Here is a 25,337-nt window from a genome sequence, read left to right as displayed (position 1 = left end):
GCCTCCTTCAAGACCCTCCTTTTTGACCGTGGCTTCAGCTGCCCTCCTACCCCCTCTGCCCTCCCTCACCCCAAACCTGTCCCCCACTCTTGGGTTCTTATCCCCAACTGTTCAGCACCTTGGGATGTCCCCCCCTGATGTGAAAGGCGCTTTATAAATGTAATTTGATGTTATTGCTGTTGACACGCCAGGCAATGCGGGGGCTGCAACAGGTGCTACCGCGGCACTCGACATCATGAAACCTTGAGATGCTCATTGACATTATTCCTGTCATACAATTGTAAGTAAATAGCCCTGAGCGACTGTAACCACCGCACCACACTGACACTCACCATCAGCCACATTGGGAGCAAAGTGAAGCTTTATTTCTTTGTTTGCATTGAGAGAGATCACCGGAGCTTACATTCACATTACAACATTTTCTGAAGATTGTATTGACTATGGGGCTAAATCAAGAATGGACTTTTCTGATTTATATATAGGTCCAAGAATTAAAACACAAAAAGTGACCTTTTTAATTATCAATCTTACTGGCACATTAAGAACTTAAAGACTAGATACTCAGAATTTTGTTTCATTGGATTTTCGAAGATTAATGACAGAAACAGTGGAAATGGTGCTGGAGCCACCGGTTTGGTTGGATTTCACGGGCTTAGAAACAGCCAGCACACGCTGAATAGGAACAGATTTCACAGGCGTATGGGTAGGCAGCTATCTGACCTGGAAAAAGAGATTGAAAATCAGTCAAATCGGATTGCAGTGAAACAGACAACAACAAATTACAATTGTAAAGCGCCTTTTACGTCCGGAGGACATCCCAAGGTGCTGAACAGTCAGGGATTTGTACCAGAGCTGGGGGTTGGGATTGGGTTGGTTGGGGGGAAGGGTATAGAGCAAGACAAGTAGGAGGGTGACCGAAAGCACGGTCGAAGAAGAGGGCCTTGAGACGTGCTTTGAAGGGAGGGAGCGAGTGAAAGGGACCGGGGTATGGAATTCCAAAGTTTGGGGTAGAGAGGCTGAATGGCCGAATGCTGATGGTGGGATGGGCCGGACAGGTGATATGGAGCAGGCCGGAGCTTCACTGAGTGCAGGGAGGGGACAGGTTGATGTGGAGTTAGCAGGTCGAAGAGGTAGGAAGGGGATGAGGCCATGGAGGGCCTTGAAGGCAAGGACGAGGATTTTGAACTCTATCCTCTGGGGAATGGGGAGTCAGTGGAGCTGAGGGAGGATGGGAGTGATGGGGTCATGGAGCCTGGTGTGGGAAAGGACATGAGATGCAGATTTCTGGATGATCTGCGGCTTATGGAGGGAAATGTTGGGGTGGCCGACAAGCAGAGAGTTGGTGTAGTCGAGCCTAATGTGATAAATCATTGTATGAGGGTCTCGGTGGCCTGACGGATGAGGCAATGGCAGACCCGGGTGATATTCAGGAAGTGGGGAAGGCAGAGCGGATCATGGCATGGATGTGGGTAGAAATGACAGTTGAGGATCTAAAGAAGACCCCAAGGTTGCGGACTGGCTTAGCAAGGTGGAGTGTGCAACCACGGATGGTGATGCTGTCAGCGCCTGAGGTGAGGAGGCGCTGACCGGAGCCAATCAGGAGAGCCTCGGTCTTGTTGACATTCAACTGTAGAAAGTTAGCTCTCATCCAGGACTTGATGTCTGACAGACATTCTGTCAGGACAGCAGTGGGTCCTGGAGTCAAGGGTGGATGCAGAGAGATAGAGTTGGGTGTCATCCGTTAACCCCATGTCTGCAGATGATATCACCAAGCAGGAACATGTACAAGTTGAAGAGGAGGGGATGAAAGACAGAGCCCTGAGGAACACTGCAGGAGACGATGCGGAGGCTATAGGAGAAGCCATTTGGGGAGATGAAGTGGAGGCGGTGTGAGAGGTACGATCTGAACCAGTCAAGGACAGAACCATGAAGGTTGAGGTGGGAGGAGTGGCGGTGGAGGAGGATGCAGTGGTCAACGGTGTCAAAGACACACTCGCACAGATGCCACTCACAAACACGTATACATAGATATAAACATAGACATATCGATATACAGATAGACTTAGAGAGACCACACAGACCTACAGACATTCAAATATGCACAGATGCACACACACACATTGTTGCAGACACACACTCGTACACTGACACACATAGGTAGACACACATAGGCAGACAAACATGTACTCACACTGCAAATGGATATATATACACACACAGGCAGTTACACACAGATATAGACAGATGTACGGTTACACACACACACACACACAGATACACACATATAGACAGACATACACAGATGCAGGTACACAGACACACAGGCACATATAGCTATACACATGTAATTCTGTTGTTATTGTAGACAGACACACAATTACATGCAGACACAGTTACACAGACACACACAAATACACAGCTACACACACAGTTACACAGATACACAGATACACAAACACACAGTTACAGACAGTTACAGACAGACATAGTTACAGACAGACATAGTTACAGACAGTTACACACACACACAGTTATAGGCACACACAGTTACACAGAGACACAGTAACACAGACACACATTAGTGTCTAACACACTCATCCTGCAACAAATGTACATTAATAATAATAATAATAATCCTTGCATTTGATATAGCGCTTTTCACGTCTTCTCGACGTCCCAAAGCGCTTCACAGAATATACTGTAAAGTGAATTGACTGTATATTTGTGGGCGAACGCGGCAGCCGATTGCGCACAGCAATGTCCCACAAACAGTCATGGATTGAAAATGACCAATTTATTATTATTTTTGGTTTTGGAGGGATTATTATTAGGCTCTGTGTGGAGTAAGGAAACTAACAACATAACATAACAACATAAATCATATTGAACTTTTTTTTTGACTCTTTCCTCTCTCATTCAGGGCTGGGAAAATAAATCTGCTCCTTATTTATAAAGCTGGAAATAACGAGCGATTTTATCAAAGAAAACAAATTGTCACAGAGGGGAAAAAAGTCTAAACACAATTAAGCTAAATTCAAAAGCTGTTGAACGGCAACTTCCCAAATAAAAACACAATCGATTTTATAATGAGGATGAATGAAAACTACATTCTTTAAAAAGTCGATGTGTCAAGTACTACTGCAAAGTGGCCCAAAAATAACATTTAAAAGAGTGACATAAAATATTTCCTCAAATAATGGGTGTAAGTCGCTGATTATTGCTTCCGTCCTGGGTAAAATACAACCTAGCCATATGGTAAATACTCTGTTAGCAAACCATACACAGTCACTCCACTTTACAATACATTCTGTGAAATGCTTTTGAGGAGGGGGGAGCGGGTAGAAAAGTGCCACCCAGTGGCGAATGCTCTGTACAACATTTGTGCATCTAAGTTTATTGTATTAAATTTTGAACTTTTGTTCGACAGAAAAAAAGATGTTGGGGCATCTGGAGGAGCAAAGACGTTTTGAGGAATGGATCAAAGCTGAAATAATTCTCAGTATATGAGAATCAAGTGGGAGATATGACCCAGCGGATACTGTAGTAATTGATCTCAGTCTGATTCTATAAAAAATAATAATCCTTGTATTTGATATGAAGCCTTATTACGTCTTCGAGACGTCTCAAAGAGCTTCGCAGAATATACTGCATATTTTGTGGGCGAAACGTAGCAGCCAATTGCGCACAGCAGCGTCCCACAAACAGTAGTGGATTGAGAGACCACATTTTTAAAAGGGATTATTACCCCCGGAAAAGCAATCGACTAACAACTAGGTTGCTTGTGGAGTAAAGAAACTTGTCCAACATTTCTGCCTGCCTGGGAATCGAACCCAGGACCTCTTTCTTGTAAGGTGAGGCGAATTCAAGATCCTCATCTACAAGGCCATTCACGGCCTCGCTCCCTCCTACCTCTCTGACCTACTATCCCCCTACTTACCTGCCCGTACCCTCCGTTCCTCTGGCTCTGGTCTGCTCCACATCCCCCGCCCCAACCGCCCTACCATCGGTGGCCTTCAGCCTCTCAGCCCCGAGGCTCTGGAACTCTATCCCCCAGTGCCTTCACCGCTTCCTCCCTTTCCTCCTTCAAGGCCGGTCTCAAACCCTTTCTCTTTGACCGTACCTTCAGCTCCCCTCTCGACTCTCTACCCCCTCCTCGCTCCCTCCCTTCCCTCCCCTCACCCTGACCATTTCCCCCCCAATGCCCAGGTCCTGACCCAACTGTCCAGCGCCTTGGGACATCCTCCCGACGTGAAAGGCGCTCTATAAATGGAATCTTGTTGTTGTTGTTGCTGTTGAGTGCTCTAACCATTGAGCTATAGGACTGAAATCAATCTGGACCTGTGTGAACCATTGGCCAGGGGCCAGTTGGATCAATAGTGCCAGGAAGAATGAAAAGGGGAAATAGGAGATTCACTAGAATGGTATCAGGCGAGTCCAGTAGCTTAGAGGATAGAGCACTTGCAAGCAAAAGGAATGTGTCAATTCCTGGTCGGGGCGAGCGAGACCTTAGGTAAGTTTCCTTACTCCACATGTCTCTGTTTACCGGCAGTAAGTAGAAACCCGGTTGTTAGTCGATTGGCGGATCACTTTCCAGGGGTAATGGTTTCTGCCAGTGCGGTTAGCAAGTGGTCTGGTCTCCTGGGATATTCCCTGACTACATTGCTGGCTATCTGAGTGCTACACAAGAGAAACTGCGGCTGCTTTACTAGAACATAGAAAGTTGAGAGGTGGTAAGATTGATTTCTCTGGAATTCTTAGGGTAAATTGGGAGAAACTATTTCCACTGGACAGGACGTCACTTTGAGAAAGTCAGCAAAACATAAAGGAGGGGTTAGGAGATTAAATTTTTCCACCATGGGTGTGTGTATGGGGGTGGGGGGAAGGTTGTCCATGATTAACAGCCACGGATTGACAGTCAAGGATGACTAGTGCTGGACAGTGAAGTATGTGCACTTGATCTCAGAGTAGGGATCAGGAGTGGTGGAGGGAGCGTAGAAGGTTGACCAAAGGTGCGTATTATATTTAACATAATATTTAATATTAAATGTAAGTGCGCAAATGGCTGCCACGTTCTGCCCACAAATATACAGTCAATTCACTTTACAGTATATTCTGTGAAGCGCTTTGAGACGTCGAGAAGATGTGAAAAGCACTATATCAAATGCAAGGATTATTATTATTATTATTATCTTGAAGACGTGATAAGGCGCCGTATCAAATGCCAGGATTATTATTATTGTTGTTGTTGAGGTGGGTGCGATCAGAATGGTTGACATCCTTACCCAGTGTGCAAAATATCTGAGGAGCATCTCCCTTGCTGCAGAGGGGTTTGAACTTCTCAGGGAGAGCTGGGTTGTTACACAGTGTAGAGGTTCCAACAAAGGAATAGCAGGGCATTTTAATGGTTTCCTCGTCCATCAGGTCCTTTAGCTGTGTTACCTCCTCCAACGAGAACTCGTTTGCCCCAATCTTACAGGGAGAGCAATCAATTAAATGTTTAGTCACAGGGCAATAAGAACAATAACGAACAACAACAACTTGCATTTTTACAGAGTCTACAGGGTCAGGAGGTTGTCCCAAGGTGCTGGATGGTGAAGAGATTGCAGCCGAGTTGGGGGATGGAATCAAAAGGGTTGGAGGGCAAGGGGGCTAATAGAGGGAAGATGATCGAAGGCATGGTCAAAGAGCAAGGTCTTGAGGTCGGCCTCTAGGGAGGCAAAGGAGGGGATGTGGAGGATGGGCTCCGGGATGGAGTTCCAGAGGGTGAGGGCAGAGAGGCTGAAGGTCCGACCCACAATGGTGGAGCAGGCAGGGCGGGGGACGTGGAGCGGGCCAGTGCCCGCCGAGCGGAGGGAGCGGACAGGTTGGTAAACAACACAGGAAACAGGCCATTCAGCCCATCAAGCCTGTTCTGTCAATTTATCAGATCATGGATACATAAATATAAATGATCTTAGACACAACAACAACAACTTGGATTTATATAGCGCCCTCCATGCCGGACAGTGTCTCAGAGCACTTTACAGTAACGGATCCCGGGGCCGAGCCAGGGGGAGGGGGAGGAGCCAGGGGGAGGGGGAGGAGCCATGGGAGGGGGAGGAGCCAGGGGGAGGGGGAGGAGCCAGGGGAGGGGGAGGAAGGTGACCAAAGGTGCGGTCGAAAAGAAAGGTCTTCAGCAGAGACGTGAAAATGAGAAGGGAGGGAACGAGGCGAAGGGGGTGAGGAAGGCAGTTCCAGAGCCTCGGGGCATAATGGCTGAAGGCACGGCCGCCGAGGGTGGAGCAGAGGATTCGGGGGATGAGGAGGAGGCCAGACCCGGAGGAACAAAGGCAATGGGTACTGTTTTGAGGAGAGAGGAGATCAGAGAGGTCGGGGGGTGCAGGGACTTGAATACAAGGGTGAGAATCTTGAAATCGATCCTCTCTGGGATAGGCCGCCAGTGCACTCTGGCCAGGACTGGGGGGATCGGGGAGCGCAGTTAGGTGAGAATGCGGGCGGCAGAGTTTTGAATGATTTGGATTTTATGGATGGTAGTGGATGGGAGACTGGCGAGGAGGGCGTTAGAGTAGTCCAGCCGAGAGGTGAAAAAGTCATGGACCAGGGTTTCAGCGGCTTTTGGGGAGAGGTATTGGCGGAGATGGGCGATCCGTCGGAGGTGGAAGAAAGCGTTGGGTGCCCATCACCCAAGACGTTGAAGTCCAAAGAGTTTTGCCTCTGAAAATCCTTGTCCCCAAAATACCACTGTGGAAGGCTATGGAGGGTAATTCTGATGATCTTGGAGAACTTGATTCCTTCAGAATAACTCCCTCCAGGCTCTGACCTCCAACACAAACACTGATATCCTCTAAACCGGGTGAGGGCTGTGGAGGCATAATAATCTCACCAGGAGGAAGCTAAGCAACAAGCTCAGATGTGAATGTGGAGCGTAGAGACACCTGGACATAGCCCAATGCACTGTCTCCCGTCAATATCTGTACTCCAGAGAAACTATTTGAGATAAATGACAACTGTGAAACCCTGTTGAGACATTTTGCCATGAAATTTAAATCCTTTCTTTCATTCATAATTGACATTGTGATATAAACCAAAATAGCCACCATCGTTCATGGATCAGGGTCGGGGTGGGGGAGGGCAGTGGGGAAAAGCAGAGAGATTGAAAGCACGGTCGAAGACGAGGGTCTTGAGTTGGGTCTTGAAGGTGGCAAGGGAGGGGGCGAGACGGAGGGACTGAGGGATGGAGTTCCAGAGGGTAGGGGCACAGTGGCGGAAGGCCTGCCCGTCAATAGTGGGGTGAGCAAGGCGGGGAACGCGAAGCAGGCCGGAGCCCACTGAGCGGAAGGAACGAACAGGATGGTAGAGGGTTAGGAGGTCGCAGGGTAGGGGGGAGCAAGACTCAAATCTGATGTTTGAGACATCAAATTGAACCAAGAGGATTGAAGAGTAAATCTTACCCGGACAACTGCACTTTCAGAGATACTCGACAAGCAACTGATGAGCAGAACACTGGCGAGGAGGAATTTCATGTTGGATGATGGTCTTGAGCTCAGGTTGAAGTTCTCTCAGATGAGTTGATTCAGGAATTCGGTGCAGTCTGTCAGACTCCAGGGTCCTTTATACTCCTGGTCCACGGGGAGTTAAGTAAATCTGATGTAACTCCTATGATTAATTCATCAATTACAAACAGAAACAGCCTCAGCACCTTGAGATGTCTCATAATGTGTCGGCATTAATAGATGACAGAGGTCCTCGGTCCAGGTGTAAATAAGTAACTGTAGGCGCAGAACAAGAGAACAAGAACGGCACCTGTGTCCCCCACTCGGAACTGAATGTGAAATCACATTATTCCTAAACTTTTCTCTCTTGGCAAAGTCACTCCATCATCATCCAAAGTGCAGCACAAATGTGTAAATTAACTTACATTCAAACTTACAAACACAAACAATCCTCACATCTGATTTCACATTGGGCGAACATCGTAATGCTCTTCACCAAGTGTAACGACTATGTACTGTGAAGTGTAGTGACTGTGTGTTTTGTAGGCAAACACAGCACCCAATTTGCACACAGTGATGTCCAAGAAACATAGTGATTCTATAGCGGGGGAGTGGGATTGAATTGTATAGCTCTTCTCAAAGAGCTGGCACGGACACAATGGGCCAAATGGCCTTCTTCTGGGCTATGTCAGACTATGATTCTATCAGAGATTAAGTGAATGACCAATTTTCTTGGGGGATTGTTTGCAGGATACCAGGAGTAGCTCCTTTTCCTTTCCAGATAATGTGACAGGATCTTTAACATCGAACAGGGGGTTTATAACGTCTCATCCAAATTGTGATGGTAGAACATTCCATGGTTCTCAGAAACACGTTTGAGAAAAAAAATTCTCATCCTTCAATAGTTGGCCACAATGAAGGGAGACTCAGGACCTGGTGATTGCTAACTGGAAACTATTGCACTGGTTTGTGATGGCTGCAGCTTCAAGCCCCAATACCTGAGGAGCAAGGCTTCTCCCTGGCACCCAGGGTTGGGGGGGATTTATGTCGCTCTCTAACTGGGCCGAGGTGCCATTTAGGTGATGAAGGGGAGAGAATTCAGAGAGAAGGGGAATGACTTACTGCCCCATTTCTTTCAACTCTCAGAAAGAGAAAAGGCCTTGATGATCACACGCAGCCCTGGGGGGGGCACAAGGAGAGGTCGGGATATAACATCACGGCTGATTGGCTGAGGTTGTGCTTTTCTTGCACTTTATTGAGGAGTCATTAAGGTCGAGTCACTGCCATTGATCCGCACCCTGCGCTCCCTGTTCTGCCTCATTTACTCAGCAATGCTGAGCCTGAGGGGGCAGAGACTTGGAGACACCCCAGCCAACGGTATGGAGAGAATTCCTCTCACCTGGAGCAAGCAATAAGTCCCACATGTTAAAGCAGATCATGAGCGGCCAGGTGTGTTTACACTCCCTCAGCCGCCCGTTGCTGATATTTAGTTTAGAATGTTCTGTGCTGAGGAAGCCAATGTCCCACCTGACGTGACACCGAGGGAGGGGGCTTATAACGTTGTAAAGCACGGTTAAAGACCGATTATTTTAGAGACTGCTTCATTTTTTTTCCTATTCGAATATCTGATTGCCATTTGATAGAATTAAGAATCTCTGGTTTAGAGGAGTTCTGCTGTTTGACGGAGAATGCCACATTATACACTGCCTCTAAGCTTCCCTCTAATTCTGTTTAGCAATCTTTAAACATTTGTTTCTTCTCATTACTGGCTCAAAAACCAGTAGGAAAGGTTTGAGTGCATGTGAGACTGAGTGAGTTGAGCAAGGAAAGCAAATAATGATATTTGCATTTGTTGTAGCACCTTATCATGTCATTGACACGTCTCAAAGCGCTTCACAGGATATACTGTCAAGTGGATTGACTGTGTATTTTGTGAGTGAATCGCAGCAGCTAATTGCGCACAGTAGATTCCCACAAATAGCCATGGAGTGAGTGATCAAATTTATTTGGGGGATTATTTGCTGGCAAACTAGGAGAGAGAAACTCCCTTCTCTTTTCAAATAGCACCATGGGATCTTTAACATCCACCTGAACTGGCAGACGGGACCTCGGTTTAACGTCCCATCCGAAAGACGGCACCTCCGACAATGCAACACTTCCACAGCACTGCTCTATAAATGTCATTTTGTTGTTTTTATTGCATGGAGTGAAGGAGTGAATGAATGATGGAGAGAGTGATTGGGGACCAAGTAGGTGAGTGTGATAAAGACAGAGAGTGAGTGAGAGAGACTGGCTGCCTGACTGGGAGAGTCTAATGGCGAGAGGTTTGTGGCTGTGGAATGATCAGGTCGTCAGTAAGATCTGATCGTGAGCCATATTTCCTCTGTCATTGGTCACTGTCCCTGTCACCTGCATGGAAACTGCTCATCCCCACCTGCTCTCCGCAGCTGAGTCCTTTCCCATCACTTTGTAATGAGCCAGTTACGAGCTTGGAATCACAATGTTCTTTCGGTTTTAGCCAAATGCTCTGCATGTCAGGAGATGTAAAGCTATGGAAAGGCAGTTCTGACAGTTTCAGTGGCATTAGACACACTTGGGTTGGAGTGCAATCTCTAACAAGCTGCCATTGCCGTTCCGGCAGGAGGAAAGAGAGTGCAATTAGATAATAAGTCCTGTAGTTCAGTGGTTAGAGAATTCACCTTGCAAGTGAGAAAACCCGGGTTCGATTCCCAGGCAGGGCGAAACCTTAAGCAATTTTCCTTACTTCACACACCTCTGTTTACCTGGCAGTAAGTAAGAACCTGGTTGTTAATCGATTGGCGGATTGCTTTTCTGGGGGTAATAATCCCTTAAAAAAATACTAATAATAAATTGGTCATTCAATCCACGGCTGTTTGTGGGACCCTGCTTTGCTCCTGAATTTTGCCCACAAAATACATACTCGTTTCATTGTATAATATATTCTGTGAAGCGCATTTTTCTGTATCCTTTGTATCACATCTTCGAGGCAAGGATTATTATAACAACAATAATAATTATTATAATCCTTACATTTGATTTAGCACCTTATCATGTCGTTGAGATGTCTCAAAGCGCTTCACAGAATCTATTATAAAGTAAATTGACTGTATATTCTGTGGGCGAAACGCGGCAGCCAATTGCTCACAGCAGCGTCCCACACACAGTTGTGGATTGAGTGACCAAATTATCATATTGATTTATTTTGGGGGCGAGGGATTATTACTGCTGGAAAGCGATCTGCCAAACAGCTAACAACAAAAACAACAATAACTTGCATTTATATAGTGCCCTTCATGCAGGGTAGAGTCCCAGAGTTTCCTACTTACCGCTCGGTAACCAGAGGCGTGTGGAGTAAAGTAACTTGAGGTTTCGCCCTGCCTGGGAATCAAGCCCAAGTTCTCTCGCTTACGAGGGGAATGCGCTAACCAATACTCTACTGGACTCCAGGAGGGTTTGTATAAAGGACATTGCTAAATAAGAAATACTAAGTGATGCAAGCAGGAGATGATGCCCACGAAACGGCATCACTCTGACTGCGGACATGTGATGTGATCTGTGTCGCTGGTCAGCGGCAATCCCAACGAGATTTCTTATCAATTTAATCCCGTTATAAAATCTTACAAATTGGAGCTGCATTAGCCAGGTCGGCCCGGGTTCAGATGCATTGGGAAGCAGATTGCACACGCTACCCACAGGAACAATGTACCAGCCATTCAGCCTGTATTAGCACACTGAGGAAGCCAAATAAAAGTTAACAGCTGCAACATGTTGTACCAAAGGCTGGCACATCTGCCCCCATTCCCCTTCCCCTTCCCCTCCCTCCCCCTTCCACCGCCTCAGTCACATTGCCCTCCCAATGGGAACTGCATAAACACCATCGAGAGCATGAACGCCAGCCATAATAACCATTATTTCCTCTGGAGCAGAATAATATTATTAGTAATAATGTTAGGAGGCACCTTTATTAAACAGGGTTGTACACTATAAGGCTTTTATTTAGCACAGACACCTACACATACACACATACATATAATAATCCTTGCATTTGATGTTGTGCTTTTCACGTTTTCTAGACGTCTCAAAGCGCTTCACAGAATAGACTGTAAAGTGAATTGACTGTACATTTTGTGAGCAAACTTACTACTTGGTAAACAGAGACCTGTGGATTAAGGAAACTTGCTCAACGTTTCATCCTGCCTGGGAATCAAACTCAGGTCTCTCGTTTGCGAGGCGAGCGCTCTAACCACTGAGTTACAGGACTCCATATTCTGGATAGTGCAGAAAAAAATCGATCTTTAGTTATGTTTTATATCAAAGATTTACAAAGTTTTATGAAGAATGTACAGCACGGAAACAGGCCATTCGGGCCAACCAGTCTGTGCTGGTCGTTACACAACACAGGACGCAAGATTGTTTTATTTGCCCCCTGTCACGTCAGGTTGGACATTGGCTTCCTCAGCACATAGCATTCTAAACTAAATGTCAGTAACGGGCGGCTGAGGGAGTGTAAACACACCTGGCCGCTCATGATCTGCTTTAACATGTGGGACTTATTGCTTGCTCCAGGTGAGAGGAATTCTCTCCATACCATTGGCTGGGGTGTCTCCAAGTCTCCAAATCTCTCAGGCTCAGCATTGCTGAGTAAATGAGGCAGAATAGGGAGCGCAGGGTGCGGATCAAAAATGGCAGTGACTCGAACTTAATGACTCCTCAATAAAGTGCAAAAAAACACAACCTCAGCCAATCAGCTATGATAGAATCATAGAAGCTTGCAGCACGGATGGAGGTCATTCATCCCATCGTGTCAGCTCTTTGGAAGAACTACCCAATCAGTCCCACTCGCCTGCTCTTTTCCCATTTCATTTCCAATTTTTGGTTTTCCAGTACTTATCTAATTCCCTTTGAAAGTTGTTATTGAATCTGTTTCCACCACCTTTTCAGGCAATGCACTCCAGATCTAAAAAACTCACTGTGTGAAAAAAATTATCCTCATCTCTCCTCTGGTTCTTTTGGCAATTGTCTTAAATCTGTGCGCTCTGGTTACTGACCCATCCGCTACTGGAAACAGTTTCTCCCTGTTCACACTATCAAATCCCATCAAAATTTTGAATAGATCTATTAAATCTCCCCTTAACGTTTTCTGCTCCAAGGAAAACAGTCCCAGCTTCTCTAGCCTCACTACATAACTCAAGTCTCTATTCCTGGTACCATCCTGGTAAATCTCCTTTGCAACCTTTCCAAGGCCTTGACATCCTGGAGTCCTGTAGCTCAGTGGTTAGAGCACTCGCTTTGCAAGCGAGAGACCTGAGTTCAATTCCAGGCAGAGGGCGAAACCTTGGGCAAGTTTCCTTACTCCACACAGAGCCTAATAATAATCCCTCCAAAAAACAAAAAAAACAATAATAAATTGGTCATTTTCAATCTACGACTGTTTGTGGGACATTGCTGTGTGCAATTGGCTGCCGCGTTCGCCCACAAATATACAGTCAACTCACTTTACAGTATATTCTGTAAAGCGCTTTGGGACGTCCTCCCGACGTGAAAAGCGCTATATCAAATGCAAGGATTATTATTATTATCAACCCCACTCCCCCGCTCTCTCCCCATAGCCCTGCAAACTTGTCCTCCCCAAATAATTATCTATTTCTCTCTTAAAAGTTGTTATCGAATTGGCTTCCACAACCCTTTCCGGCAATGCATTCCAGATCTGAACAACTCGCTGTACGAAAAGATTTCTCCTCACCTCCCCTCTGTTTCTTTTAACAACTGTTTTAAATCTGTGTCCTCGGGTTACCGAGCCACCCGCCAGTGGAATATTCTATGAAATCTCCCCTTAACCTTCTGTGCTCTAAGAAGAATAATCCCATCTTCTCTAGTCTCCCCACATAACTAAAATCCCTCATCCCTGGCACCATTCTGGTAAATCTCCTCTGCACTCTCCAAAGCCTTGATATCCTTCCTAAAGTGTGGTGCCCAGAATTGGACAAAATACACCAGCTGAGGCCTAACCAGTGACTTATAAAGGTTTACCAGAACTTCCTCGCTTTTGTACTCTATGCCTCTATTTATAAAGCCAAGGATCCCATAAGCTTTTATAACAGCTCTATCAATCTGTCCTGCCAGCTTCAAAGACCTGAGTATATGAAGCCCCAGGTTCATCACTTCTCTGCCATGTGTCTACCCATTTCTCCAGTCTCTCTATGCCCCCCTGCAGTCTGCTACCATCCTCCTCACTGTTTACCACGTTCCCAAGTTTTGTGTCATCTGCAAACTTTAAACTTTTGCTCTTTATACCCAAGTCCAAGTCATTCACAAAAATGAAAAAGAGCAGTTGACCCAATACCGACCCCTGGGGGAACACCACCTTATACTTCCCTCCAGTCAGAAAAACAACCATTCACCACTACCCTTTGCTTTTCTGTCTCCCAGACAATTTCATATCCATGCTGCCACTGTCCCTTTAGTCCAATGGGCTTTCATTTTGCTAACTCATCTATTATGTGGCACTTTATCAAACGTCTCCTGAAAGTCCATATACACTACATCAACTGCACTACCTTATTCAATCCTTTCTGTTATACCATCAAAGAACTCAGTGAAGTTTGTCAGGCATGATTTGCCTTTAACAAATCCGTGTTGACTATCATTAGTTAGCTTATGTTTTCCTAAGTGAAAATGAATATTGTTCCGGATTATAGTTTCTAGAAGATTTCCCACCACCAACATTAGGTTGACTGGCCTGTAGTTACCAGGTTTATCCCTCTCCCGTTTTTTGTACAGTGAAGTAATATTTGAAACCCTCCAGTCCTCAGGCACCACCCTTTCAGTCCAAGGACGATTGAAAGACTGTGGCCAGAGCCTTCGTTATTTCCACCCTAACTTCTGCAATTTCTCCACCTCCTTTACTGTGGCAAAAAAAATTGGTCACTCAATCCACAACAATAACAACATTAGATTGGTAAAGCGCCTTTCACATCGGGAGGACGTCCCAAGGCACTGAACAGTCAGGGATCAGGACCTGAGGGTGGGGGGGGCAGGGTTGGAATGAGGGAGGACAGAGGGGGTTGGAGGGTGGCTGAAGGCACAGTCAAAAAGGAGGGTCTTGAGTTTGTGCCTTGAAGGAGGCAAGAGAGGGAGTGAGTCGAAGGGATTGTGGGATGGAGTTCCAAAGAATGGGGGCAGAGAGGCTGAAAGCCCGGCTGTTGATCATAGGGCAGGTCGAGTGGGAGACATGGAGCAGGGTAGAACCTGCTGAATGGAGGGAGCGTACAGGATAATTGGGGTCAGCAGGTCAAAGATATAGGAGGGGGCAACACCATGGAGGGTCTTGAAAGTGAGGACGAGGATTTTGAACTCTATACTTTGAGGTATGGGGAACCAGTGAAGCCGGGCGATGATGGGGGTGATGGAGTCATGGAGTCTGGTGTGGGAGAGATCTGCGGCTTGTGGAAGGAAGAGTTGGGGAGGCCGACAAGAAGGGATTGTCCCTAGTCGAGCCTTGAGGTGACGAATGCATGAATGAGAGTTTTGGGGACCTAAGGGGTGAGGCAGTGGCAGAGTCGAGCAATGTTGCAGAGGTGGTGGGCAGGGCGGGTCATGGCACGGATATGGGGGAGAAAAGACAGTTGAGGGTCGAACAAGACGCCCAGGTTCCTGACTGGCTTGGTGAGGTGCAGTATGCAACCGTGGATGCTAATCCTGCCAGTGCCTGAAGTGCGGAGACCCTGGTGTGAGCCAATCAGGAGAGCCTCAGTCTTGCTGACATTCAGCTGTAGAAAGTTAGCTCTCATCCAGGACGTAATGTCTGACAGACATTCTGTCAGGGCAGCAGTTGTCCTGGAACCGAGAGTGGAGGCAGAGAGATAGAGTTGGGTGTCATCCACGTACATGTGGAAGTTGACCCCATGTCTGTGGATGATGTCACCAATGGGGAGCATGGAGAGGTTGAAGAGGAGGGGACCCAGGACAGAGCCCTGAGGAACGCCGCACGAGACAGTGCGTGGGCTGGAAGAAAAAACTGTTGGCTGAGACAATTTGGTGTGAGAGATAAGACCGTTTGTGGAACACTGCTGTATGCAATTCTTTGCTGCGTTTCGTCCACAAAATAATAATAATAATAATCACTGCATTTGATATAGCGCTTTTCATGCCTTCTCGACGTCTCAAATCGCTTCACAGAATAGACTGTAATGTGAATTGACTGTATATTTGAGGGCAAAACATACAGTCGATTTACTTTACAGTATATTGTGTGAAGCGCTTTGAGACGTCACAAAGACGTGATAAGGCGTTATATCAAATGCAAAGATTATTCTTATTATATCTTCTTTTATGAAGACAGAAGCAAAGTACTCATTCAGTATCTCAGCCATCCCCTCTGCCTCTGCAAGAAGTTTTCCTTTTTGGTCCCTAATCAGCTCCACTCTTGCTTTGACCATCCTTTTAATTTTTATGTGTTTATAGAAGACTTTAGTGATCCCTTTTATGCTAATCTTTTCTCATACACTCTCTTGTGAAATAATATTATATTCCGACCTCTCCTTGTGCCCCCCAGGTCTGCGTGTGTGTGACCTTCAGGGCCTTTTCCCTTCCTAAAAGTTGAAAGAAGTGGGGCAGTAAGTCATCCCCTTCTTTCTGAATGTTCTCCCCTGGGTCCCCCGATCGGTACCTCGGCCAAGTTAGAGAGAGAGACACGAGCTCCACCCACTTCCCCCCCCCCCCCCCCCCCCCGGTGACTGACCCCACTGGGTGCCAGGGGGAACCCGGGCGCCTCAGATATTAGGGTTTGAAACTGCGGCCATCATAAACCAGTGCAATAGCTTCCAGTTCATAATCACCAGGTCACAAGAGATGAAGAAGACCCTTCAGCTGGCTGGATCTCATTCCCACTGTGGCCAACACTTTCCGGTGGGATAAGAATTTTTTTTGGGAGTCAAACCTATGTCTGATACTTGTTAAACCCTTCACCATTCTTAAGAGTGTCCAAGCCAAACAGAGTTTCATGCATCTCACCTACACATTAAAGATCCAGAGATATTTATTGGAATGGAATGTGCATTCTCTCCACGGAGGGACACATTCTGTTTAAAGGCCTGAGAGGTCTGACAGGAATTCAGAACAGGAGCTCTGGCCAGGAAACATCCTTCAGTTTGGGATCTGTTACTGTTTAGAGGAGACATTAAATCCAGATCTGCCTGTTCACAATTTGAAAAAGAGAAAGGACTGTTCCCACAAACCTGGGCAACATTCCTCCAGATAAATATTGATTGTTCGCATCCTGGCTGTCTGTGGAGACATTGCTGTGCACAGATTGACTCTCCCAAATACACTCCCAAATACACAGGCAGTGAGTGCAAGGATCTTGAAATCGACCCATTTGAATGTTGAAATCGACCCGTTCGGTGATAAGGAGCAAGTGGAGCTTGGCTAGAACTAATGTAATGGGCGTACAAAGTTTAGTACGACTCAGTATGTTGGCGGTGGAATTTTAGATCAGTTGAATCCTGTGCATGATGGAGCTGGTGGAGACCAGCAAAGAAGGCATTTGAGAAGAACCCCTCATGTAGGGCAGTGTCAGGCTGGCTCAGTAAGTAGCACTCTGGCCTGTGTGTCACAATGTTGTGTGTTAAGCTCCACGGCAAGGCTCTGAACTGACACAGTCTAGGCTGGCACCCATTGCAATCCACTGTAATATTGGAGGTGACAACAATTTGGATGAGATGTTACAAACCCCCTTCTGCCTGTTCGATGTTAAATATCTCGTCACAAAAGGGAGTTATTCCTGGTATCCTGTCAACAATCCCCAAATAAAATTGGTCATTCACTTAATGTTTGTCCTGGACATCGCTGTGTGCAAATTGGGTGCTGTGTTTGCCTACAAAACACACAGTCACTACACTTCACAGTACATAGTCATTACACTTGGTGAAGAGCATTATGATGTTCGCTCAATGTGAAATTAGATGTGAGGATTGTTTGTGTTTGTAAGTTTGAGTGTAAGTTAATTTACACATTTGTGCTGCACTTTGGATGATGATGGAGTGACTTTGCCAAGAAAGAAAAGTTTAGGAATAATGTGATTTCACATTCAGTCCCGAGTGGGGGACACAGGTGCCGTTCTTGTTCTCTTGTTCTGCGTCTACAGTTACTTATTTGCACCTGGACCGAGGACCTCTGTCATCTATTAATGCCGACACATTATGAGACATCTCAAGGTGCTGAGGCTGTTTCTGTTTGTAATTGATGAATTAATCATAGGAGTTACATCAGATTTACTTAACTCCCCGTGGACCAGGAGTATAAAGGACCCTGGAGTCTGACAGACTGCACCGAATTCCTGAATCAACTCATGAGAGAACTTCAACCTGAGCTCAAGACCATCATCCAACATGAAATTCCTCCTCGCCAGTGTTCTGCTCATCAGTTGCTTGTCGAGTCTGTGTTATAGTGGTTTGATTTGGGTAAGATTTACTCTGCATTTCTTCCTAACTTGATTTCAACGTAATAAGCTGTTTTGCCTTCAATGCTTTGAGTAACAAATGGCAGTGAGTGACAGACACCCGAGTGACGGACACCAGAGTGACAAACACCATTGAGTGCCAGACACCAGTGAATGACATGCACCAGAGAGTGACAGTCACCAGAGAGTGACAGACACCAGAGAGTGACAAACACCATTGAGTGCCAAACAGCAGTGAGTGACAAACACCATTGAGTGCCAAACACCAGTGAGTGACAGACACCAGAGAGTGACAGACACCATTGAGTGCCAAACACCAGTGAGTGACAGACACCAGAGAGTGACAGACACCATTGAGTGCCAAACACCAGTGAATGACAGACACCAGAGAGTGACAGACACCAGAGAGTGACAGATGCTGAGAGGCTGATGCCAAGAAGATAACAGGCAGGGAGTGAGGGGACCAAATGTCCATCTGTGTGAAGTGATTTGAGATATTTAATTACATGAAAGAGGGTATAATAATAGGTTGTTGATTACATTGTTATTTGAATCAGTTTCTACAACAATCTAACCATTTGTCCAACCTTTTCTAACCCCTGACGTGAAGCTCTGCCATCCCCTGCCTCCCAGATCACACCCTTCAGTTTGGACATTTTCGACATAATAATTATAATAATCCTTGCATTTGATGTATAGCGTCTGGTTACATCTTCAAGATGTCTCAAAGCACCTCACAGAATATACTGTAAAGTAAACTGATTGGGTATTTTGTGGGCGAAACACAGCAGCCAATTGCACACAGCAGTGTCCCACATACAGTCGTGGGTTGAGCGAACAACTTTTATTTAGGGGATTATTACGTCCGGAAAAGCGACTGGGCTGTTCCAATGCCCTCCTCGCTGGTCTCCCCAACTCTACCATCCACAAAATACAATTAATTCAAAACTCTGCCACCCGATGCTCACCCACACAAAACTGTGTACCCCCATCACACCAGTCCTTGCCAGGCTCCACTGGCTCCTAATCACCGAATGGATCGACTTCAAGATCCTCCGACTCTTTTTCAAATCACTTAATTCCCTCTCACCTCCCTACCTCTCCGACCTGCTTGCCCCCCACTCCACCTACTGATTCCCCTCGGCTGGCTCCGATCTCCTGTTTGTCCCTCATCCCTTCCGCTCCATCATTGCTTTCTGCCACTAGGCCCTGAAACCCTGGAAACTCTCTCCCTCAATCCCTCGGCCTTGCTCCCTCCCTCCCCATTTTCAAATCCCGCCTAAAGACTTCCCTCCGCCCTGATCGTGGTCAAGACATCACCCCTGTCAAGTGTTCTGGGACGCTTCCCTGTGTGAAAGACGCAATGTAAATGCAAGCTGCTGTTGTTTACCACTCGCTCACTGAAGTAGTCTTTGAGATGTGACTTGACTAGTATTTCAGAATAGACATAACTTGTGCAATAATTATTATCAGCTCCAGCTTCCCTATTGGATTGATATCTAGATCAGCTCACTCACTGCACTGTCTTGCCTTCCCTCCCCTTTGTTTCCTCCTCATACTTTCTGGACATCATCTACTGCTTGGTCCTCACAGAGTGTTGCTTGGGTTAATAAATCGAGTGGGGTTGTGGCAGACCTGCCATGGGTTTGAAGTCTAGAATCCACCATTCTCCAACCTATTGGGTTAACCCTAACGTGACGGTGAGATTGTATGATTGTCGCTGAATCTTGCTGTGTTTCTCTGTCTCTATAAGTTTGGATCCAATAACTTCCATTTGAACGATGCGATAGCGATGAAAAGTATAATGGACCAACACAACGGCTCAAATACGCGTTTCCAGTTTAAGTCTGTCAGTTCCATGTGCTCGGACCCCAGTTTCCCGTTGGTGCTCAAACCTATCTGCAGCAAGACCGACGCTCCTCACATCTTCCACCTCCTCAGTAAGTACCTGACGGTGTTGGCCACAGGCCGTCAAATCATCAAAGAAACGTGAAAATGTGTTGTTTTCATTCTCACTGATTCTAATTCTGCAGCTTCTCTGTCAATCTACCAAACACATCAACTAAAAAGAAAAAATCTGGTGTTTATTCTGAAATTGCCCTTTACAACTCTAAACCTGTGTGTCCTCTTGTTCTGCTGTCTTGGTAACACAAACGCCTTGTTCTGCTTTGCCTTTTTCAATCCCATGGCAAATACTATGCTAAGATGCCCCTCTAAAATTAAATTCATAAACTGTAGTTTAATTTGTAGTGTTTCTTCACAGAGGGTTCGCTCAGACACTTGCCTACAAATGCTGTCTGTTTTCAAATAGTGCCATGGAATCCACCACCACCCAGCTCCTCCATCCACCCTGCCACGCCTCGCCCATTCTCTCCTCAAGCTCTGACTGTGAGGAGATGCTGGATTTCCTCAAGTCCAAAATGGAGGAGATTAGTTCAGCTGCCTCCGTCCTCCCAACCGCCACTCCCTCCCGATCTCCCCCTGACACTCTGACCCCAATATATCCCTCCCTCCACATTTTTGAACCTGTCTCCCTCGCCTCTCTCATCACCACCATATCCAGTGTGAAACGCACCACCTACTCCCTTGACCCCACCCCTCCCTTACCTCCCAGCTCCACCTCCTCGCCCCTCTACTGTCCGACACTATCAGTCTCTCCCTATCATTTGCACCATTCCCATCTCCCTAAAAGCAACTCCAATCACCCCTTCCTGGGACCCATCCCTGCTTTCTAACTACTGGCCCATCACAAACCTCCTTTTTCTTGGCACGACCCACTCTGCCCTCCCCCACCTACGCAACATTGCCCAACTCGGCCACTGCCTCACCCCACAGGCCGCCAAAACCCTCATGTACACATTCGTCGCCTCAAGGCTCGACTACCGAAACTCCCTCCTTGTCGACCTCCCCAACTCTTTCCTCCATGAGCTGCAGATCATCCAGAACTCTGCAGTTCATGTCCTCTCCCACACCAGGCTCCATGACCCCATCACCCCCACCCTTGCCCGGCTCCACTGGCTCCCCATCCCTCAGAGGATAGAATCTGCCCGCTCCCTCCGCTCAGCAGGTTCCGCCCTGCTCCAGGTCTCCCCCCCCCCCCCCGACCTGGCCTACCATCGGAGGCTGGGCTTTCAGCCTCTCTGCCCCCACCCTCTGTAACTCCATCCTACAATCCCTTCGCCTCACTCCCTCTCTTGCCTCCATCAAGGCACGATTCAAGACTCTCCTTTTTGACCATGCCTTCAGCTGCCCTCCTACCCCGTCTGCCCTCCCTCATCCCAACCCTGACCTCCATGCTCGGGTCCTGATCCCTAACTGTTCAGCACCTTGGGATGTCCTTCTGACGTGAACAGTGCTTTACAAATGTAATTTTGTTGTTGTTGTTATTGTTGTTTAACATCCACAGACAGAGTCTTGGTTGATTATCTCATCTAAAGGTCAGTACCTCCAACAATGCAGCACTACGTTCAAGTATCAGCCTAGTCTGCATGAGTTCAAAGTCCTGACATAGCCCCACAACTCTGACACCAAGGAGAGAATGCTACCAACTGAGCAGGTCTGACACATGACGCATTTTAGTGAGGGATTAGATTCATAGAATCATAGAATAATACAGCACAAAAGGAGGCCATTCAGCCCATCATGCCTGTGCTGCCTCTTTGGAAGAGCTACCCAATCAGTCCCACTCCCTCGCTCTTTCCCATATCCCTGCACATTTTTAAATTTGATTTTGGGAACTTTTGAATTCTTTTGAAGTTTTCTGAATTAAATGTGATTTTTCACAGCCCTTCGTAATTCCAACTCCGCTTCCATTAGCTTCTTAGAAATGGTTAGACTTTGAGCTCACAGTCAAGGCTGACACCACAGGGCAGTACTGGGGAGATTGCTGTATTCGTGGAACCGCCATCCATTAGATAAAATATTACACCAAGGTTCCATCTACCTGTTTGGATGGATGTTAAAGATCCTGTGACACTGTTGGAAAAGAGAAGGGAGTTTCTCCTGGTGTCAATAACCTTCCGAATCAACTTGATGACTTCTCATAAGTCCTTATTATGCACAAACTGGCTGCCACATTTGCATACAGTTTCCATGAAGCACTTTGAAAGTTTCTACATATTATAAGCTTTATATCAACTGCCAGAATGATTCTTACTGTTAGAAATGCAAGACTGAGTGAAGAATTTAATTAAACTCTAGGTGGTTCATTGAAGTTTGCCGACAAAATTGCAATAAATCCTATGGAGCGCTTTGAGATGTGCTCCCGATGTGAAAAGTGCTATATACCAAATGTAATGATTATAATTATGGCTTCCGTCAATTCTTTGATTAGAATCCAAATCAATACCATTCGAAGCTGGAGTTTTTGTTCTGAACTATTTTTCCCAATCTCTCTTTCTAGATCAAATAGCTTCGTTTCCTTACGCTTGCGAAATCTGCAGCTATTCAGTTTGTACTGGCTGTGAGACCCCATGAAGTCCAGGAACAGAGATCAATGTCTGTCTTCATCTGAATCATCTATCATCAATCTATCAACTTCAATTGAAAACAATCAGAAAGCTTTGTTTCGTGTGTCGATAATTCATCATTAAATCTGCGAAAAAAATGATTAACTTTTGGGCTTAATCTCAAACTGAAAAGCCTTTCATTTAGTCTTAAGGCTGAAATAAGATCTGCTGTAATGTGAAGAAAAAATACTAGGAATGCTCTGAATGCAAATCAAACAAACTATGAATCACAAAATAAAGTTTCACTTTATTCCCAAAAGTGCCTGGTGTCTTTTTCACTTAAAAATAACCATAGTCTTTTGGTGATCATAGAATCATAGAATTATACAGCACCAAAACAGACCATTTGACCCATCGTGCCCGTGCCAGCTCTTTGAAAGAGCTACCCAATCAATCCCACTCCCCACACTCTCCCATAGCAATTTTGTCCTCCCCAAATAGCTATCCACTTCTCTCTTGATAGTATTATCAAATCTGCTTCCAACACCCTTTCCAATCTGAACAACTCGCTGTGTGAAAAAATTTCTTCTCGTCTCTTTTGACAACGATCGCATTGTGCTGGCTCTATCCCACTCCCACTCCCCTGCTCTTTCCCCATAGCCTAGCACATTTTTTCTTTTCCGAGGATATATCCAACTCCCCTTTGAAGGCTGTTATCAAATCTGCTTCCAACACCCTATCAGACTGTGCATTCCAGACTGTAACAACTCACTGTGTAAAAAAAATTCTCCTCATCTCCAAATATCTTAAATCTATGACCTCTGGTTACCGACCCACCCGCCAGTGCAAGCAGTTTTTCCTCATTTATTCTATCAAATTTTGAACATCTTTATTAACTCTCCTTTTAACCATCTCTGCTCTAAGGAGAATAATCCCAGCCTCGCTCGTCTCTCCAAGGAGATCCCACTTCTGATAAGTGGGGTCTCCTTGGAGCTGAGTGGATCCCTTGGCACTATTCAATGTGAGAGTCAGCACAGGAACGATAGGCCAAATGGGCCCTGAAAAATTCTAGACTGAGGAATTGAGGGTGTGATGTGTTAATTAACACAAGTTTTGAATAGACGGAACATGGCTCATGATTAGCTAACTCATGATTACTGTGTGTCAACCGACTAATGGTTGCAGAACACGGCTGATTGTTTCTCTCGTTCTAACTGTGGGTTGATGGCGCTGTCTGGCCAGTTTTCCTGCCCTTGTCCAGCTACGACCACCCTACCGGTTAGGACTTTGGCTTGCAGAGTTAACAGGAGCTGACTGATCTGGTGACTGGGTCGGCCCTTCCAAGTCCTACCGATGAGCCAGTCTGGGCTGTGGTGTCATCAGCAGTGAGTGCTCTGGAATACTACGGACCTTCCTGGCTCAGGAACTGGACTAGCGACCGTCACAGAGGGCTCCATTCTGATATTCCGTTGCCAGGGGTGTCACCTTTGGGCCAGTTCTGCTCGAAGGAGACACTGCTTACCTCCCCCCCAAGGAGGATAGTCACTGGTGATTATGAACCCCCCCCCCCACAGCTGATATTTTCACCTTTCTCCTAATCCAGGGGCTTTGAGGCTAAGTGTAGCCCTCACCGTTGACATCAGATAACTCAGAGAAGGCATGGGTTCAAACCTGGGCCCTGCATGATCATATACCACCAAGCGATGCCGACACCCACTAGCCTATCAGTGGAACACACCCTTTCTTCAAAGAGCCATTAGTTGAATCAATTTTCCCACAAAATACACAGTCACTCTAGAATCATAGAATTATACAGCATAGAAGGAGGCCATTCGGTCCTTTATGTCTGTGCCAGCTCTTTGAAAAAAGCTTCCCCCGCGCTCTCCTCATAGCCCTGCAAGATTGTCCTCCCCAAATAATTATCTACTTCTCTCTTAAAAGCTGTTATCAAATCGGCTTCCCCCAGCCTTTCAGGCAATGCATTCCAGATCACAACAACTCGCTGTGTGAAAACATTTCTCTCCCCTCCCCTCTGTTTCTTTTAACCACTATTTTAAATCGGTGTCCTCGGGTTACCGACCCACCCGCCATTGGAAATAATTTCTCCTTGTTCACTCTATCGATTCCCCTTATCATTTTGAAAACTTCCATTAAATCTCCTCTTAACCTTCTCTGCTCCAAGGAGAATAATCCGAGCTTCTCTACCTCTCCTGATAACTGAAGACCCTCCTTCCTGGTACCATCCTGGTCAATCTCCTTTGCATCCCCTCCAATGCCTTGACATCCTTCCTAAAGTGTGGGGCCCAGAACTGAACACAGTCTCGAGCTGAGGCCTAACCAGTGTTTTATAAAGGTTCATCATAACACTTTAGAGTATATGCTTTGAAGCGCTTTGATATGTCTCGACAGTGCGATAAGATGCTATATAAAAAATGCAAGTTTTTATTAATTCTGCCACAACTGCCCTCTGCCCGATGTGAAAAAAGCGTCTTTGCTGTGTTGTTGTTGAGGGCGATTGGTCACTTAGCAGGAGCTTTGATGATCCACTGTAACATTACCCAGCCAGAAACCTGGAGCAGACCATATGGCCTGTGGGCGCCTCAGTTGGGTGCTTTTACTGGAACACTGTGTGTCTGAAGTAAGCTGTTCCCATATCACATCTGCTTTAAACCAGGCAACCTAGAGCAGCTTGGAGTACAACTTAACTGGCTGTGGACACAGGTGATGCCGGACTACCAATCTCTCTCTACACAAAATATGATGGAGCCTAGCTTGAGAGAGAACCAAAGGGAACAAGATGAAGAAAGTCCTTTGGTCTTCTGATCTCCTTCTTCCAGATTAACCATCCTTCCATCATCAAGCTGTGATTAAATGAGTTCAGCATCCTACAGGAAACCAGCTTCAAAATTAACACTG

The 25,337-nt window shown here is 46.2% G+C and overlaps 1 protein-coding gene across 1 annotated transcript; it reads right to left on the bottom strand.

Moving 5' to 3' along the window:
• Positions 1-345: 345 nt before the first annotated feature.
• On the bottom strand, positions 346-8,650 carry LOC103181380 (guanylin-like). The gene is given in 4 exon segments (NM_001292352.1): positions 346-720; positions 5,283-5,469; positions 7,452-7,656; positions 8,616-8,650. Coding segments are annotated over 3 exon segments (327 nt in total). The 5' UTR covers positions 7,524-7,656; positions 8,616-8,650; the 3' UTR covers positions 346-652.
• Positions 8,651-25,337: the final 16,687 nt, after the last annotated feature.

This window comes from Callorhinchus milii, unplaced genomic scaffold (genome assembly GCF_018977255.1).
Source record: "Callorhinchus milii isolate IMCB2004 unplaced genomic scaffold, IMCB_Cmil_1.0 Scaffold24, whole genome shotgun sequence".
Classification (NCBI taxonomy): domain Eukaryota; kingdom Metazoa; phylum Chordata; class Chondrichthyes; order Chimaeriformes; family Callorhinchidae; genus Callorhinchus; species Callorhinchus milii.
The sequence above is the reverse complement of the archived record's forward strand: the minus strand, read 5'-3'. Positions and strand labels throughout refer to the sequence as shown.